Raw genomic sequence first — 15,577 nt, forward strand, 5'->3', positions numbered from 1 at the left:
GGTCGTGTTTGGGTTCCCTGAGTTGGGACAAGGTGGGGAAATGATTGAATTGTCAAAGCAAGCACAAGCTCATCAGCTGGAAGAGTGCCAGCACGGGCCTTGATTCGTTTGCAGGGCTGCACGGATTAGGTTTTGCTTTTGACATTGGTTCGTTGGCTTTTGTCCTTTGGGTGGCATCACTTGCACGGGGAGGAAGCAGCAGGGGAACTGCAGCAGGGCCAAGATGGAAGGAGATGTCCTTTAGGCAGCAAATCCTGAGGCTGGCAATAATGTGCCGCTCCACATGTCCCCAGTGGTTTGGCACCGAGATGCCAAAGCCACCATGGGGACATCTCAGAGGTTCCCCTCCCGAGCTGGCTGCGGGGGAGGAGGGTTAAGCATCTACCCCGTGTTCAGTGTTTCTCCGAGTGTCAATGGGAAATTAAAGTGAATTGGTTTGAATTCGGTGCCCAAGGTAAGCAGCCGGGCTCGCCGGCACCAAACAGTGGGGGGTTTCTTGTGGCTTTAATGCGGGACTTTGCTCTGAATCTTATTTTTCTCAAATTATTAGGACTTCCTGCATGAGATCCGCTTTTCCTTCTCTATACCTCTTTAGGATATATCTGGAGCTTCATTGCAGGCTAAAGGCCACCAATGTTCATGTCAAGCCTTAGAAACCACCTCTGCCCTCTTCTCTCCTCTCACCCTGCCTCCCCGCCACATTAGCATGCTAAACTCTTTCTCATAGCCCCATAAAGCTGGAAAATACAACTCATATTTGTGACTCAGAACATATGTATATCTCAAAGCACATCTGATACCACAAATAACTCCAAGTGTTTTCAGGGCTATGTGGGTGTTTGTCTCAACCCCTTGGTATGGATGGCTGCATAGCACTGTATCTCACCTACCTTTTTATTATACATTATATATCTTAAGTATTAATTTATATGCATGATATTGATTTTTTATACACAGACTTGAATCAGTCTCATCTGGCGAGCCCTAGTGACCCAGCCTTGCAACTGGCAGAGGATGGAGGGAGCCCTGTTGCAGTAAGTTCAGCTCCATACGAGCTCAGAGCTCAGAAGTTCAGCTCAGATGCGAGGGTCAGCAGTGGTTGCAGTTGCTGGTCTGGGGTTGTAAGAAGCAGCCCAGCTTTCAGTATAATGATGATACTGAGTCTTCAGTTCACATGACTGGTGGAAAAAATAACCCAGTGGGAACCTTTCCCCCCACTAGGAGAGACTTCCAAATATGTAACCCATCTCCTAGTCAGGGAAAAATCTATGGGAAAAGGTTGGCTTTCGGCACGAATAAAACATGGTGAGGTCCATACTGGGAAAAATTATGGTTGGCATGCAATGGTATGTCTATAGTGGCATACCAGTGCAAATCTTATACTTCCTTTTGGCTTAATTAGTACCATGTGTTAAATAGATAACTTGTATCTCTCTGTGTTAAGCAAAACATCCTCCTATCAGGCTCACGAAGCCCAGATATTTGCCTGAAAGATAAAGACAATATTTTTGCACAGATTCAGCTGTTTGAAATGCAACATTTACAGGATGGAGTACTGTTTGGGTTGGATTCATATAGCAGAGAGCTAAATGAGTAACACAGATTTCGGATGAGATTCCCATGGTTTCACGTGATTATTCTTTTAGAATTGAGGAGAAGTCTTCCTCAAGCAAAAATGAGGAGGGACTTAGAAGCTAAATTGTGTCCTTTCCTTGTGAAAGACTCATTTGTCCCCATCAGGTATCTCAGGACTTAAATTCCAGGATCTCTATAGGACATACACATAGAAAATTTCCACAGCAAGCCATCCTCTTGGAGCTAAAACGTATCTTCCTGAAAGATGTCTGAGTCTTGATTTACAGCCTTCACATGACAGAGAATCCATCGGCTACCCAAGTACTTCTTTGTACTACTTGATTACCTTCACTCAAAACCACACACTATATTTCTAGTCTGAAGTTGTGTGGTCTCCAGACCTGCTCCTGGCATCTCACCAGTCCTTATTCTGCTGAATAAAGAGCCCCTTTCCCTCACATATCACATACCCCCTCCCCCAGGCAGATCCTTAAAGGCCATGATCAATTTGCTGCTTAACATCTTTAAGGATGGGTCTGGACTGAGCCTCTTTAGACTCTTGCCACAAAGCCTGGTTTCCGGAGCTAATGTAATTCTTGTTACTGTTCCTCCAAGAAAGGTTTTGTTAATGCCATACATGAAAATAATACAACCTTTCTTCCTCTGCCTGATATTCCCCTGCTTGTATCTACAAGGATTGCATTTGCTGTTTTATTTACAGCATCACACAGAGTTTGTATTCAGTAGGCTGTGTACAATCACTCCTCAGTCCTTGACACAGTCGCTGTTTGGCAGAAGACATTTGCCTGTTGTTTATAATTGACGTGCGTTCCTCCTTGCCGGACATATGACTTTGCATTTGACTTCGGTATTTGAAGAAGCCCTTTATATCAAACAACCAGAGTAAGGCAGCGCAACTGACTCATTACCATAATTAATTGCTATTCTACCCATTTTGGGGTTATTGGCACTTTTTCACTGGTGGGAATTATACGTTTTCTTCCAGGTCATTGATAAAGATACTGAACAGTATTGAGGAAAATAAAAAAAATCTCATCACGAGCCTAGTAAAAACACCCACTGCATACCAGTATCTCACCAATCCTTATTTTCTAAAATATATTTTGTTACCGGTTTTCAGTTCACTGAATATGGGCCACATTAATATTTTTAGTATTACTTTTCTCGATCAAAATATCATCTAGAGTCAATAATATGAATTACAGAAATCTGTTTTATCAATAGTTGCTTCTATTAACCAAGTCCCTGTAATTTCATTTAATTATTGTTTTTCTTTTTGAATAGTTCCTCTTGTGCCTTGTTGTTCGCAGTTGCTTTTAGCTTAGGAAAAAGGATTTTTTTGAAGTTTCAGATATATTGGTGCCCAGGACTACATTGTGCTGGCAGTTATGAAATGGAGTAACAATGTGATCATTTGCATCTCGAAAGCCATCATTTTCTAGCCTGCTGCCCAACTCATTAAGATCTGCAAAACCAAGGCCTGACAGAGAGATACCCCAAGCTGTTTTCAATTATTTTTGTGCTTAGAAACTTAGGTACAGCTTTTCAAAACCCTAGGGATGCTTCTCCAGCTGTGGCATGAGACCTTCAGCATCTGCTCCCCAGCCTCAGATCTCCTATGAGACATCAAGGATGGTTCCTCTCTCTGCGCTCCGGGAAGGGATATTAGAGGAGCTGATCTTTCTACTCCCGTTTTTTTCTGCAGTGGATACTTCACCCTTACGGCACTCCTTGCCACCCCAGGTAAGTCGCCGTTCACACAGGGATCTCCAGGCATTTCAAGCTCTCCCCAAACCGTCAGTATTTATGGCATGTCAGACTGCCTTTGGCAGAGACTGCCCTCCCTCCCTCCCTCCCTCCCTCCCTCCCTCTTGTCTTGCCTGAACAGGCTGTAGCAGCAATTCTAGCATCCCCGTCATCTGGATCATCTCATGGATGCTCAGTAATCTCAATCATCTCACATAAACATTTCCGATTCCTTTGACCTGTTATCAGTCTAAAGCTTGGATATTCCTACGTTTCAGTTAACTGCCTATATTTTTGCTCACTGGTGCCATACCTGGCTTTAGCTGCTCGGCCCGCTCCCTCCCTCCCTCCCTCCCTCCTTCCCCGGCCAGGGAGGATAGAAAAGTGCTGCAGCGGCCGCAGGCTCGCAGAGCCAACCGGCTCACAAACACGGCCAGGAGCCCTCGCCAGCACCGACCCGGGGGGCTGCGGGGGCGGCAGCGTGGCCAGGTGAGTGCGGGGGGGGACACGACCCGGCTATGTGAGGGCAGCACGGCCCGGGGCTGGCTGCCAGCCCCTCCGCCGCTGCCTGCCGGGGCGGGCGGGGGGTCCAGGGGGCCGCCTGCGCCCTCCGCGCCTTCAGCACCACCGGCCGCGGACAGCGCCCGGCCGGCCCGGCCCCGCCCCCGCTGCGGTGCCCGCTGGCTGCGCCCCCCCGGCGCCCCCCGCCCCCCCCCGGGGTCCCGCCCGCACTGACCGAACATCTGGATGTGGCCCTTGGTGATGGGATTGAAGCTGCCGCAGGCCAGCAGGATAACGTGGGTCTTGGTGGTCTCCGTCATGGTGCCGGCGCGGCCCTGCCCGGCCCTGCCCAGCCCTGCCCCAGCCGCTTTTTGTGTCTCGGTGCGGCTGCGGCGGCGGCGGGAGGGAGGGAGCGGGGCGGGAGCGGCAGCGGGGCCGGGGCGGGAGCGGGGGCGGGGCCGCGGCTGCGGGAGTGGGGAGGGGGCCGGGGCCGGCACCGCCCCCCGGCGGGCACAGCCTGGGGCACGGCACCCCCGCGGGCACGGCGGGGCCTGGGCACGCGCGGCCGGGAGGGCAGGTACGGCACAGGCACGCGCACAGGTATGGCACAGGCACACACATGTATGGTACAGGCACACACACATATACGGCACAAGCACACACACACACACACGTATGGCACAGACACACACACAGACACGTATGGCACCAGCACACACAGAGACACGTATGGCACAGGCACACACACACATATGGCACTGGCACACACACAGACGTATGGCACTGGCACGCACACACATGTATGGCACAGACACACACACATGGGTATGGCACGGACACACACACATGCAGGTACAACACAGACACACACACACGTATGGCACTGGCCCACACACATGGGTACGGCACAGACACACACACACACATGTGGGTACGGCACAGACACACACACATATGGCACAGATGCACACACACACGTATGGCACAGACACACACACATATACAGGCAGGCAGGTGGTGCAGCCCGGGCCAGGGGCTACAGCCAGACACCTGGAAACTATACACACATACATATATATATATATATATGTATGTATACATATGTGCATGCATGGCCATGCACACAACCATCTCCACAGGCACAAATATAAGCACATGCAGTTGCGGAGACACATGCCCACCCACCCACACATACACACACGTGCACATACCTATGGGCACACCCCCACACCCCCTGTATATGCACACACACACATGTGCACACACATGTGCAAAACTTCCCATGTGCACAAACACAGACGTACATGTACGCAGAGATGCATGTGCCTCCTCCGAAGAGGGCTGGGGAGATGTAGCCTGTGCCCCCCGTCATGCATTTACACACACACACACACAGAAGAGCTGTGGCCCCCCAGCCCCTAACAGTGGTGATGTACTGGCATTCCCAGGGCTGAGGAAATCTCTCCCTCTCCCTCTCCCTCTCCCTCTCCCTCTCCCTCTCCCTCTCCCTCTCCCTCTCCCTCTCCCTCTCCCTCTCCCTCTCCCTCTCCCTCTCCCTCTCCCTCTCCCTCTCCCTCTCCCTCTCCCTCTCCCTCTCCCTCTCTCTCTCTCTCTCACACACACACACACACACACACACACACACACACACACACACGTCGGTATTCAAGAGCCGCTATGCTCTGCACATCCCCCCAGTCCTGCTCAGACAACCCTGAAGACCTCAGCCCCAGCCCCCCGTAGCCCTAGCCCAGGACCCACACGGTGGCCCAGCTGCCCCAGCCCCCCTGCAGCATCCCTGCACACCCTTTTCTGGGCTCTGTGGGGAAACAGGCCTGGGGGGCTTCAGCTTCACCCAGCACCTCCATCTCACTGTCCAGAGGAAGTGAACACTGAACAGATGCTGTGGGTGCACCAAAAGCCAGTCTCTATGACAAGGTAAACCAGTACCAGCCTGACAGGCTGACTAATTACCTTCATTTCTTCTTTGCAGGATTGTGGCATTGCTGTTCTTCCCCAAAGAAGCCCCTCTGCCCCAGTCAGGGCAGCCGGAGCCCCCTCTGTGGACACCCACCGCAGGCAGGGCTGCGGGCACCTGCCTCCAGCGGCCTCCCAAAGGCTGTCCCTGGCCTCTTGCTTATGCGCAGCCTTCCCTCCCACGGGCAGGTCTTTGCCACCCAACAGGTTTCCCTTTCTCGTCCCTCACCCGCCCTCCTCCCTCTGTCCCCAAGAGGCACCCACTGCAGGGCTCCTCTCCCCACTGCCTTCCTGAGGCGGGGGTGCTCAGCCCTGCCGGCAGCAGCGGAGTGTGTTTCTTGCTGTCCTGCTAAGATGAATTATTTCTAGTCCTTTGCCCTGCCAGCTCAGCCAGGTGCCGGGATGCTCGTCAGTTCTATCCCCAAGTGATCCAAAGGAGCAAGACCCCCAGGGAATGAACCCAAGGCGATACTGAGTCCATTTGCTGGGGGAACCCTTCAACTCCTGCTTGCCCCGGCTGCAGCCCTGCCCTTCAGAGCACGCACTGCTACCCAGTGCTGGTGTCCCTCACCACGTACGAGTGCAGCAACACGCCCCAGAATTATATTTTTTTATGCTGGTTTTTAATTCAGACTAAGCTGGCACTGAGGGAGAGGGATGCTGAGACAGCTGGTGGTGCCCTGCCCCTTGCTCCCTGCCTCTCCCCTTCGACTCCATCCAGATCCCCAGGGAGCTGTGGGATACATTAATGGGATGCTCCTCTTTGGTGACAAGCTGGCTCAAAACCCACGGGTGTTTGAGAGCTCGCAGTCCCCTTTGAATAGACTTTGCAGGTTCAAAGCTGCAGGATGGGGATCAGGAGGGAAGCTGATAGATCCATCACAGTTTAACAAACCATTAAACCCCCCATCCATACAGCATGTGCAGTATGGAAAGGAGAAAGCAGTTTACATGTGTTCCCAGAGGTTTTTACAGCCAGGAAAAAGTAAAAATAATAACAAAAAAACCCACACTAGGAAAATACTGTCAAGTAAGAGGAAAAAAAAATGGTGTTAAGGATGTAAATGTCTGTCTACAGGCAAAAATCCTTCAGGGAATTTTGTTTTCTCACCAGCAGAAATCTGAGTGGGGAGCTTCCTGCTGCAAACACAAAATGAGTTGGGTTCTGGGAGGTTCACTCTCCATGTCAGTCTCAAAGGCAAACAAACCCCACCAGAACGGGCTGGTAGGTGCAGGGATGTGGCAGATCAGCCCCAGGGCAGGCTCGGCTGGGGGAGGCAATGGGGTGAGAAAAGCAGACCAGCCACTGCCCTGCTGGGGTGGTGGAAGTGCTGCCCCCACAGCTACCTCCCCTGCCCCCTGCCTAGAACCATCCTGGTGGCAGTGTGACCCAGGTGCAAGCCTGGGTGAGGTCAACCATCAAGTGAGATGCATGCAGCAGCTCCTAACCCGTGCAAAGGGTCCCGATGGTGCCCTAAAAACGTCGGTGCTGCCTTTGCCTGCTTGGCTCAGCTGCCAGGGGAAAGGCCAGGGGAAGCAGATCCATCTCTTCCCTTTGGCTGCACGGGGAAAGGGTGATAAATAAATGAACAAATAACATCAATATGGTGCTCTGCTGTCTTACTAGCTCTGTACAGACATTTGCTCATTTGATGGGATGAGATTTTGGAGGTTGTGTTGGGCTTTTTTTTTGCCATGTTCCTCCAAGCTTACTCTGAAAGGGAGAGACTTGCTGCTTTGGGACAGGCTGTGGCTCTCTGCAGTTCAACACCGGTGCTGTGTGCGTTATAATTGCCTTCAAGCCAACAGGCTTTTATGAGCATTTATAAGCCTTAAGGTAACAGCAGAAAACAAGGATATTCTTCAAGCATGCCTAGGTCACACGTGTGTGCTGACCAACCAGTCCTCTGTGTGCACATCTCGCACACTCTGTTTTCACAAAACTTGTTCTCCAATTTTGTTACAAATTAGCCAATAAGTTCAAAAGTTGGAGCCTAATACACTGAGGGACAGAAGCATCTCTACATTTGGAAACCAGGGAGCCATGATCTTTCTGGGTAAGCTGGTTTCCACACCGGCAAAGTGGGATAACGGTCCTTGGTTTTCCATTGCAGAGGCTCCAGTGTCTCTACCGGAGGCAGCAGCTGTCACTCGTGTGAAGTGATGGAACAAGCTGCAGGTCACCATGGTTCCTGCACAAGAGCCAACCTTGCCCTCTTCTTACTTCAGGCTTTTCCCCTGGTGATGGGCCCAGAGCTCCTTGGCTCGCTCCGCTGTACGTCGGTGCAGGCTTTGGGTGGGAACGGCACCATGACACTGCTGGTGAGAAATCTTGTCAACAGGGAGCACAGTGCTTCTCTCCTGCACGTTCCCACCTAAGATGGTGCCCTACCCCCTTCCCTCAGGGTGGCACGACTGCACCGAGATGAAATGTGGGGGTTTGCTCTTTACAAGAAGACTCCTTCACTGACTCCTTTCATGCAGAAGAGAATGAAGATCAGGTGAGACACTTGAAAATGAATTTTTTGTTAATCCTAACCCCATTGCCCACTAATTTTGCACAGGAAATTTTGCAGGAAGGCATCTTTTCCCTTTAGCCTCTGTGGGTTGCATTACAGGAGCATCAGGTGCTGCTGTTGCAGGAGAAGGCGCAAATGGAGAAAACCACGTGTGGCTGAGCTCTCCCACTCCCTGGCAATACCCACCACAACCCACTGGGCCCACCAGCTCCTGGCACGCACGGCCAAACCTCTCCACCTTCTCCATTTCACCAGTGTTAGACCTTCAACAGCAGACAGCAAAAGGTTAAGGTGGCCTGTCCAGATGTGGGTTACACACTGCCTGGCCACGGTGGGGCTGAGGTCCAGCCAGCACTGCCCATACCTCTTCCTTGGCTTTCCTGCTGCATCCCAGGGTGGGTAAGCGATGTGGTAAATCAGCTGTCACTTAGCAACGCTGCAGGTTGGGAGAGGTGGTGGGTTTTGGTGCGGAAAGCGATGCTTGCGAGGCTGTGCAGTGGATCAGCCAGCCCGAGGCACAGCCTGCGGCGATGTGCACCCAGAGCCAAGTACTCGGTACAGACTGGGGTGCAGAGGGAGCTGCGTGCATGGGGGGAGGCTCCTCTCCTCCAACACCGACTATGTGTTCATCTTTTCCCCCCTCAATGTTTTCCAGCCCAGCCTTTATTTTCTTTTCCTTGCTGCTTTCCCTGAACACATGGGTGCAAATTTCCCACTGGTGAAGACAACGGCCCCAACCAGATGTTCCCTGCCAGCCCCTGCTGTGATCGCCGTGCAGCGCCCTAAGACTCCCAGCTGATTTGGGCTCCAACCCAGCCCATGGTAGCAAGCAGCCATCTGCCATCTGCAGAGCTGGTACAGCAGGTACAGAGGGCAGAGGGATGATTAGCTTGGGTTTACTCTCCGAGGAAGAAAACAGCACAGAGAAATACAGCAACTTGCCTACCCCGACACAGGTAGCTTGTAGCAGCACTGCAAAATCTTTGCCTGTGGGACTCGAGAAGCAAGGCTAGAGCTGTGAAGCACACCTGAAACATCACCTGTGGTTCACACCCAGGGTATTTCTGCATGCAGATCTGTCTGGCTCTTCGCCTTCCAGACAGCTGGGTCCTACGAGCAGTGGGGCTGTGCAGCAGAAGCAGGAAGGTGGTGCCTGTGTTCACTGGGGTGAGGGATGGGGGCTCCTCGGTCCTCCCAGCACTGCCCTTCACCTTGTACTTTCCTCTTGGGCTTGGGAAGCAGAAGGGAAACCTTCCAGCTTAAGGCTTTTAAACTCAAAGTCTGCAAACTGTTTAAAATAACCCAAATCTACTGGGAAAAAGGGCAATTATTCCTGGGGGGGGAAGCAGGAGAGGGCTGCTCTGCAAGGGCAGGTGAGCAGGCAGCCGAGCTTAAAAGCATCTCCTAAGTAGAGGATGGAGGCCCTGCAGAGGTTCCTCACATCTCTCCTGGCTCCTTTCCCCATGGGCTGATCCCAGATGGGACCTGCCATATGGGAAGTGACCCTGATCTTGGACAGCCTTTCACTGCCCCCCACCCCATCTCTCTGCTGCTGGCCCCAGCAAGCACAAACCAAATCTCGCCTTGGCCATGTTACCCACAGCTGAGCGACCGTGAGGTGCAGCTGAGGAGTTAGAGGGGCTTAAACCAGTCCTGAAACCACCCTGGCATAGTTCAGAGCCTTTGCTGTCTAGAGCTAACAAGGGGGTTCAGTTTTGCTCCCCACATACCAGCTCTGAATTAATGAATAAGAAATTTTTGTAATGTGGAAACACATATTTAAAAAACAAAAAGGCCTTCCCTTGAGAATTAAGCAGCAAAAGATCTTGAATTAGGCAGGCACTTACTTTGTGGCCCAGTCGGAATAAAATCACGGGTTCCCACAAAAGCAGGTTTTTAATTTATACCTGCTTTTGAGCTATAATCTGAATATATCCAAACAAAACTCAGGCCTGCAAACCCAGCCCCTGGGAGGGAAAGATTTTGCAAATATAAGGAAGACGGATGGGACTGGCAGATTGGGCCAGGCTGGACCAGCTGAGCTGAACCAGTTGATCATGGAGCAGCCACACAGGACAGAAATGGAAGCACATGGGCAAGGCTCAGGGGTAGCTGCTGTGGTGGGAGCCTGGCTGAGCTGGAGGGAGCTGCCGAACCCATGGTGACCAGGTCTGAGGCCACATGGGCTGGGACAGCCTGGCCCAAAGGGAAAAACTTTCCTGTCTGTTGATCCCAGGTTGGAGCAGGCATTCAAACAAGGAAGGAGGAAGCAAAACTGAAGAGCAGCCAGTGAAAGAGATGACTTATAACCGAGGTCTGAAAATTCATGAGTCGCCTGTGGAGTATGGCCAGGGACCAACTGGTGACTGCCTCTTCCAGCTCAACAGCTCTTCTCAGGGCATGGTTCACCACGTCCTGGCAGAAGCTGCCAAAGGGCACCAAGGGATAAAGCTCCTGTGGGCTCCTGGAAATGTGTTGAGGTTGTGGACCTAACACCCTGGTGTGGTGGCCTCTGCAAACTGATCCCAAGTGCTGTGCAGTGTTTCTAGGACACTGGGCAGACTTTTCAAGATATCTCCTCGGGAAGGTCAGCTTGGTAACAGATTTCTCCCTTGCCCGTATTCAGCAGCTGAGCATTGGCCACAGATGCAATTAGCTCTGCAGGCATTTTAATGTCTCTAATTCTGTCTGAGGTTACAGCTCAGCTGTGCAGGATGGATCGATCTGCACAGTCACGATCTGAGCAGGGTTAGGCGGGATGGGAATGGGAGGCAGAGGCACTTGGCATGGCTGCCCAGGAACTGCTTTCTCTTCCCCTTCCAAGAGGGATCTAGCTTTTATTTAGTGTGAAATGGTACTTCTTTCCAGAATGCTCAGCGCTTGCTCTCAAAGAAATAAAAATAAATCCATTAACTATTTCATGAATTATAAGGTTTAAAAGGGATTTCTTTAAGAGATGCAGCCTATTTTACAATTTTTTCTTTGTTTTAAGTGATATTTGCAAGAGAAAAATGAAGACTTGACAAACCTCTATACCGTCAAAATTCCTGAAGTCTTGCATATAGACTATATTTGGAGAAATGAGGTTGTAATTAAGGTAAAATAAGACTTTCATTGCTAACAATTAAAAATTGAACTAGTATAATCTGGGATGACAACAGATACGTTTTGATCATGGTAACATAATTACTGAGAGGGATGAATACATGGCAAAATTAAGATTGTTTAGATATCTTCATCCTTTGTTTCTTCCTTCAAGTTCTTCATTTACTTTTGAGTGCTAATTTCCCACATTCACAACATTTAGATTGAGATAATCACCAAACCCGCGGAGAATCTGGCATTTTATCATTCAGTTGTTGAGCTGTACTCTTATCTTTCCTTGATCCCAGGTTTTCACCCTGAGCAGCAGGAAAATGTGTTGTCTCAAAGATCTAAAAGCCAAGGCTTGGCACTGAGACAGAGGGCTGTCCAGCAGCCACATCTGTATGTGAAAACAGGGGGAGAGTTTATGCACACAAAAAGGAGACTTTGGACTCTGCAATGCCTGCAGGATATTCCTGGACAATTAAAGATGTTAGTCTTAATGAAGAAGGATGGGAGTGGGCTGTGATTTGGTCCACCTCCCCATTCTTGTCTTAAAGGACACTGAGGAAATCTCCTGTGACTATCTGTTAAGTGTGGATGGTGGCTCACTGTCCTCTTAGAGCAGGTTAGATCCATGTTTTGATAAACGCATCCAAGGTCTGTGAAATGCTGAGCTTGTACAGTAACAGAGGCTGCTGAAGGATGTAAAACAGATTCACATTTGGGATTATGAGACTTTCCCTCCGGAAAGCAGAGCAGCTTCGCTTCTGGGCATTTTGGCTGCGTTGCTGGCTGAGGGCCAGGGTTATTCAATGGGTTCACAGTGCCTCTAGTCTACTGTCCTCATCTGTGGATCAGGGCCTTCCTGATGCTGTGTAATTAATAAAATGGTAGGCCACAGTTATTGACCCATTAACAACAAAAATTATGTGTTGATTCCTATGAGAAAACTGCTTCTTTGAAGATAACACTTTCATCACTAATGTCTTGGAACAAAACTTACGGGAGATTGACTTGTGCCTCTCCCTTAAATGGGAGGAAATCAGCCTCCTTGCTGTCTGCACCAACACGTTCAGAGTATTTCAGAAGAAACAGAGCAGAGCAATCAGCAGCAATGCCAAGTCCTCAAAAAAGTTTTGTGGGAGAAACTGAGGCCAAATCTGGAGGTGTGGGATGTACAAGAGCTCTCCAAGAGGCAAAAAGAGAGGGCAGGGGAGAGAAACTCATGGACATGCTGTCCTAATGGACAGATCCGTTCCAACAGTGCAGAAACTCTGAGGGAAATGGAAAACCCCACAGTTCAGAGGAAAAGCCTTGAAAAGCAGAGAAAAACCTGCAAAGGCTCTGACATCTTTTTTTTCTGTGTCTGGAAGATATTCAAGACGGGTGAGAAAAGGCAAAGGGAGACTTTGTGGCTGGGCAGGTTGCCTGATGGGCCGTAGCTTCCCTCATATAGCTGCCTGAGGTATGGCTCCACGGGGCAATTTATATTGGCGTTAAATAATACTGGCAACAACACCCATCAGGCTCTCTTGAAAATACCCAGGGCTGCCTGTTCCCCACTGCCCAAGATGCAGAAGTTGGTTCTGCCCCGTGCAAACCTCTCGGGTCTCTGGAACTGGACTGGACCAAGACAAGACCAAACAAGACAGCCACTGAGTCAGCGCTGCCCGCTCCTTGCTTCTGCCTGACGTGGCATGAACGTGATGCCTCGAGGGAGCATTTTGTGGCCTCCTGGATGAGACCTGTGTTTGTCAGCTGAAGAGATAGTGCAGAAAGCCAGAACATGCCACCCCTTCCCTGCCCAAAATACCCCAAATCAAGCTTATGCCTTCAAATTTCCCCTCTCCTATCCACATGCAAACACAGAGGTCAGGGAGAGGCAGCCCTGGAAACACCTACATGTACAGATCCAGCTTGTTGAGCTCAGAAGTGCACCTGCAGTTGCAGAGAACATAAGCCTGTGCTTCAGTGACTTTGTCTAAGGTCCAACACAGTGCTAAAGGGGGCTGAAAAATGAAGAATCACTTTTTATTTTAAGCAATAAGTGCACAGGTTAACATTAATTTTATTTTAAGCATTTTATTTTAAGCAGTAATATTGCTGCCAGTGGAGCATGAAGCAGAGTATGTACCAGAGTGCTCTTTGCAGTTTGGTGGCTACCTTATAATCGGGTTGTATGATATCATTCTGCCTGGGAGGAAGCCTCTGGCAGGTGATCCTCTCCAGCAAAAAAAGATGGAAAAGCAACAGTTTGTTTGGCCAAGGCTAAAGAAGGGATGGGGAGTCCCTGGGAGAAGAATGGTGGAGAAAATGGGCAGGAAGATCCCAAGTCAACTCTGTGGGAGGCAGGGAGGCTCACAGGGAGCCTGTGTTCCTGTAAGGTTTTGGCTTTTGCTGCTTAAGCCGATGTAAGCAGTTCTCATGGCACTACTGCACTGCTGTGGGATACTGTGAATGCGGGACTGAATAAAAATCTGGCTGAAAATAGGGCTTCGAAGTGAGGGGCTGGTAGAAGGGAAAGTGGCACTGACTTAAGGTGCTTCTGCTTGCAAAACATGGGATATTCAACTCCCCTGTAAGGAGAAGGAATGAATGGAAAAATCTGGGAAGGGTAGAGATACACTCGGGGTATCTGTGCAGTAGTACGTGCTGCCTGGTGGGTCTCCTCAAAGATGCAGGGTGCCCTAAGCATGCCAGCCCAGGAACCAGAGGGACAAAGCTTCAGATCATGTAGACAACATGAAGCATCTGGGGAGAGTCCTGGACAACATGCCCTGGGAGACACAGCTTCTAGGAGCTGCATTTGTGCTGCGCAAACAAACTGTTTTAGCCCAGGACAGGCTCCGAGCAGGTAGGAGCAGCCCCAGTTTGCTCAGCGCTAGACCAGTTTGCTCCTGCTTTGCAGTCAGAGCCTGCAGGGATGGAGGCTGAGCCCCGAGCCCTGCTGCGGTGCCTGCCCGAGGCTCTGCGCAGGACTTGATGGGAGGTTTGGTGGCATGGCTTGCTGCCCAGCCCTGACTGCGCTGAAACCAGGAAACTGATTCTGCAGCCTTGAGAGGCTTCTGTTTGAACATGTGGGGCCCTGAAAATCATTTCCCTAAACGCGCTCTTGTTTCAACCTGAAAAAATGTGAGGGATTTATTTTTGAAACATGATCTTTCATTTTGTCCTTGGGGTCACTTACATGCTCAAATAACACAACGTGCATTAGCCAGCCTCCTTGGTGCTCATCTGATCCCAAATTGCCATCTGCCTCATTTCTTGAAGTTGGCTCATTTGGTCAAATGGCCACTGAACTCGGTGGGATTTTTCCTGCCCAAAAAGACAAGTTTGAGCACAAAACAAGTCACCACGTCAGTACAGGAGGCTGCACCACACGGTGTAAATGGTGTAAATATTTAGATGAGATAGACTGCTGTACTGAGGTGCAAGGTTACCACCCAACATGCCCGTGTCCCGGCTCCACGCTGTGACCTGCCGGACACAGGGCCACCTGCGGGGCCATGGCCCGCATCCCCGGCGTGGGGCCCACCCCATAATGGAGGGAATGTGAGGCGAGGGCCACTCGGGACACTGTGGGGTGACCCTAGGGGCCCGACACCTGAGCAGCCGAATCCTGGGAGTCCTTCGGTGTGGGCAAGCGAGGAGGCAGGGTTCAGGCAGCCCGGTTTATGTGGGAAGCCCAGGCCTACTAGCGCTGCTCCTGCCAAACGCTTTTCTGCCAGGGAAGCACGAGGCTGCCCCTGCTGCCCCCGCGCTGAGGGACGGGGGCTCCCCCACAGCGCCGGGGGCCAGCGCCACCCGCCAAGCCGACCCTTCGGCCTCCCGGGCTCCGCGAAGGGGGGATCTGATGGGACCGTTGCCGCTGCGAGGGTCCCGGGGCGGCAGAGGCCGCGTAACGCCGTGGCTGCGGGCCCGGCCCGGGCCCGGCCTCAGCGGGCGGGCAGGCGCCGCGGTTGCCGTGACGACGCCCCGCTGCCCCCTCGGTTGCTATGGCAGCGGGGGAGCCAATCGGCGGGCGCCGCCGCGGGTCGGCGGAGGGAAGGCGCGGGGGAAGGGGTTGCCGGTGGCGCCGCCGGAAGTGGCGGCGGGGGCGGGGCCGGGCCCGGAAGCGCGGCCGGCGCGGCGGGAGGGTCGGGGCACCTCAG

At 51.6% G+C, this 15,577-nt stretch overlaps 1 protein-coding gene across 1 annotated transcript in view; it reads right to left on the reverse strand.

Annotated features, from left to right (window-relative positions):
• Positions 1–4,266, reverse strand: part of NMNAT2 (nicotinamide nucleotide adenylyltransferase 2) — a 31,661-nt gene extending 27,395 nt beyond the window's left edge. Inside the window, exon 1 of the mRNA XM_037404854.1 lies at positions 4,079–4,266. Within this exon, the coding sequence (XP_037260751.1) occupies positions 4,079–4,163 (85 nt within the window). The 5' untranslated portion in view covers positions 4,164–4,266. The remainder of the gene's footprint in view (positions 1–4,078) is intronic.
• Between the last annotated feature and the right edge of the window lie 11,311 nt (positions 4,267–15,577).

This window comes from Falco rusticolus, chromosome 11 (assembly GCF_015220075.1).
Source record: "Falco rusticolus isolate bFalRus1 chromosome 11, bFalRus1.pri, whole genome shotgun sequence".
Taxonomy (NCBI): Eukaryota; Metazoa; Chordata; class Aves; order Falconiformes; family Falconidae; genus Falco; species Falco rusticolus.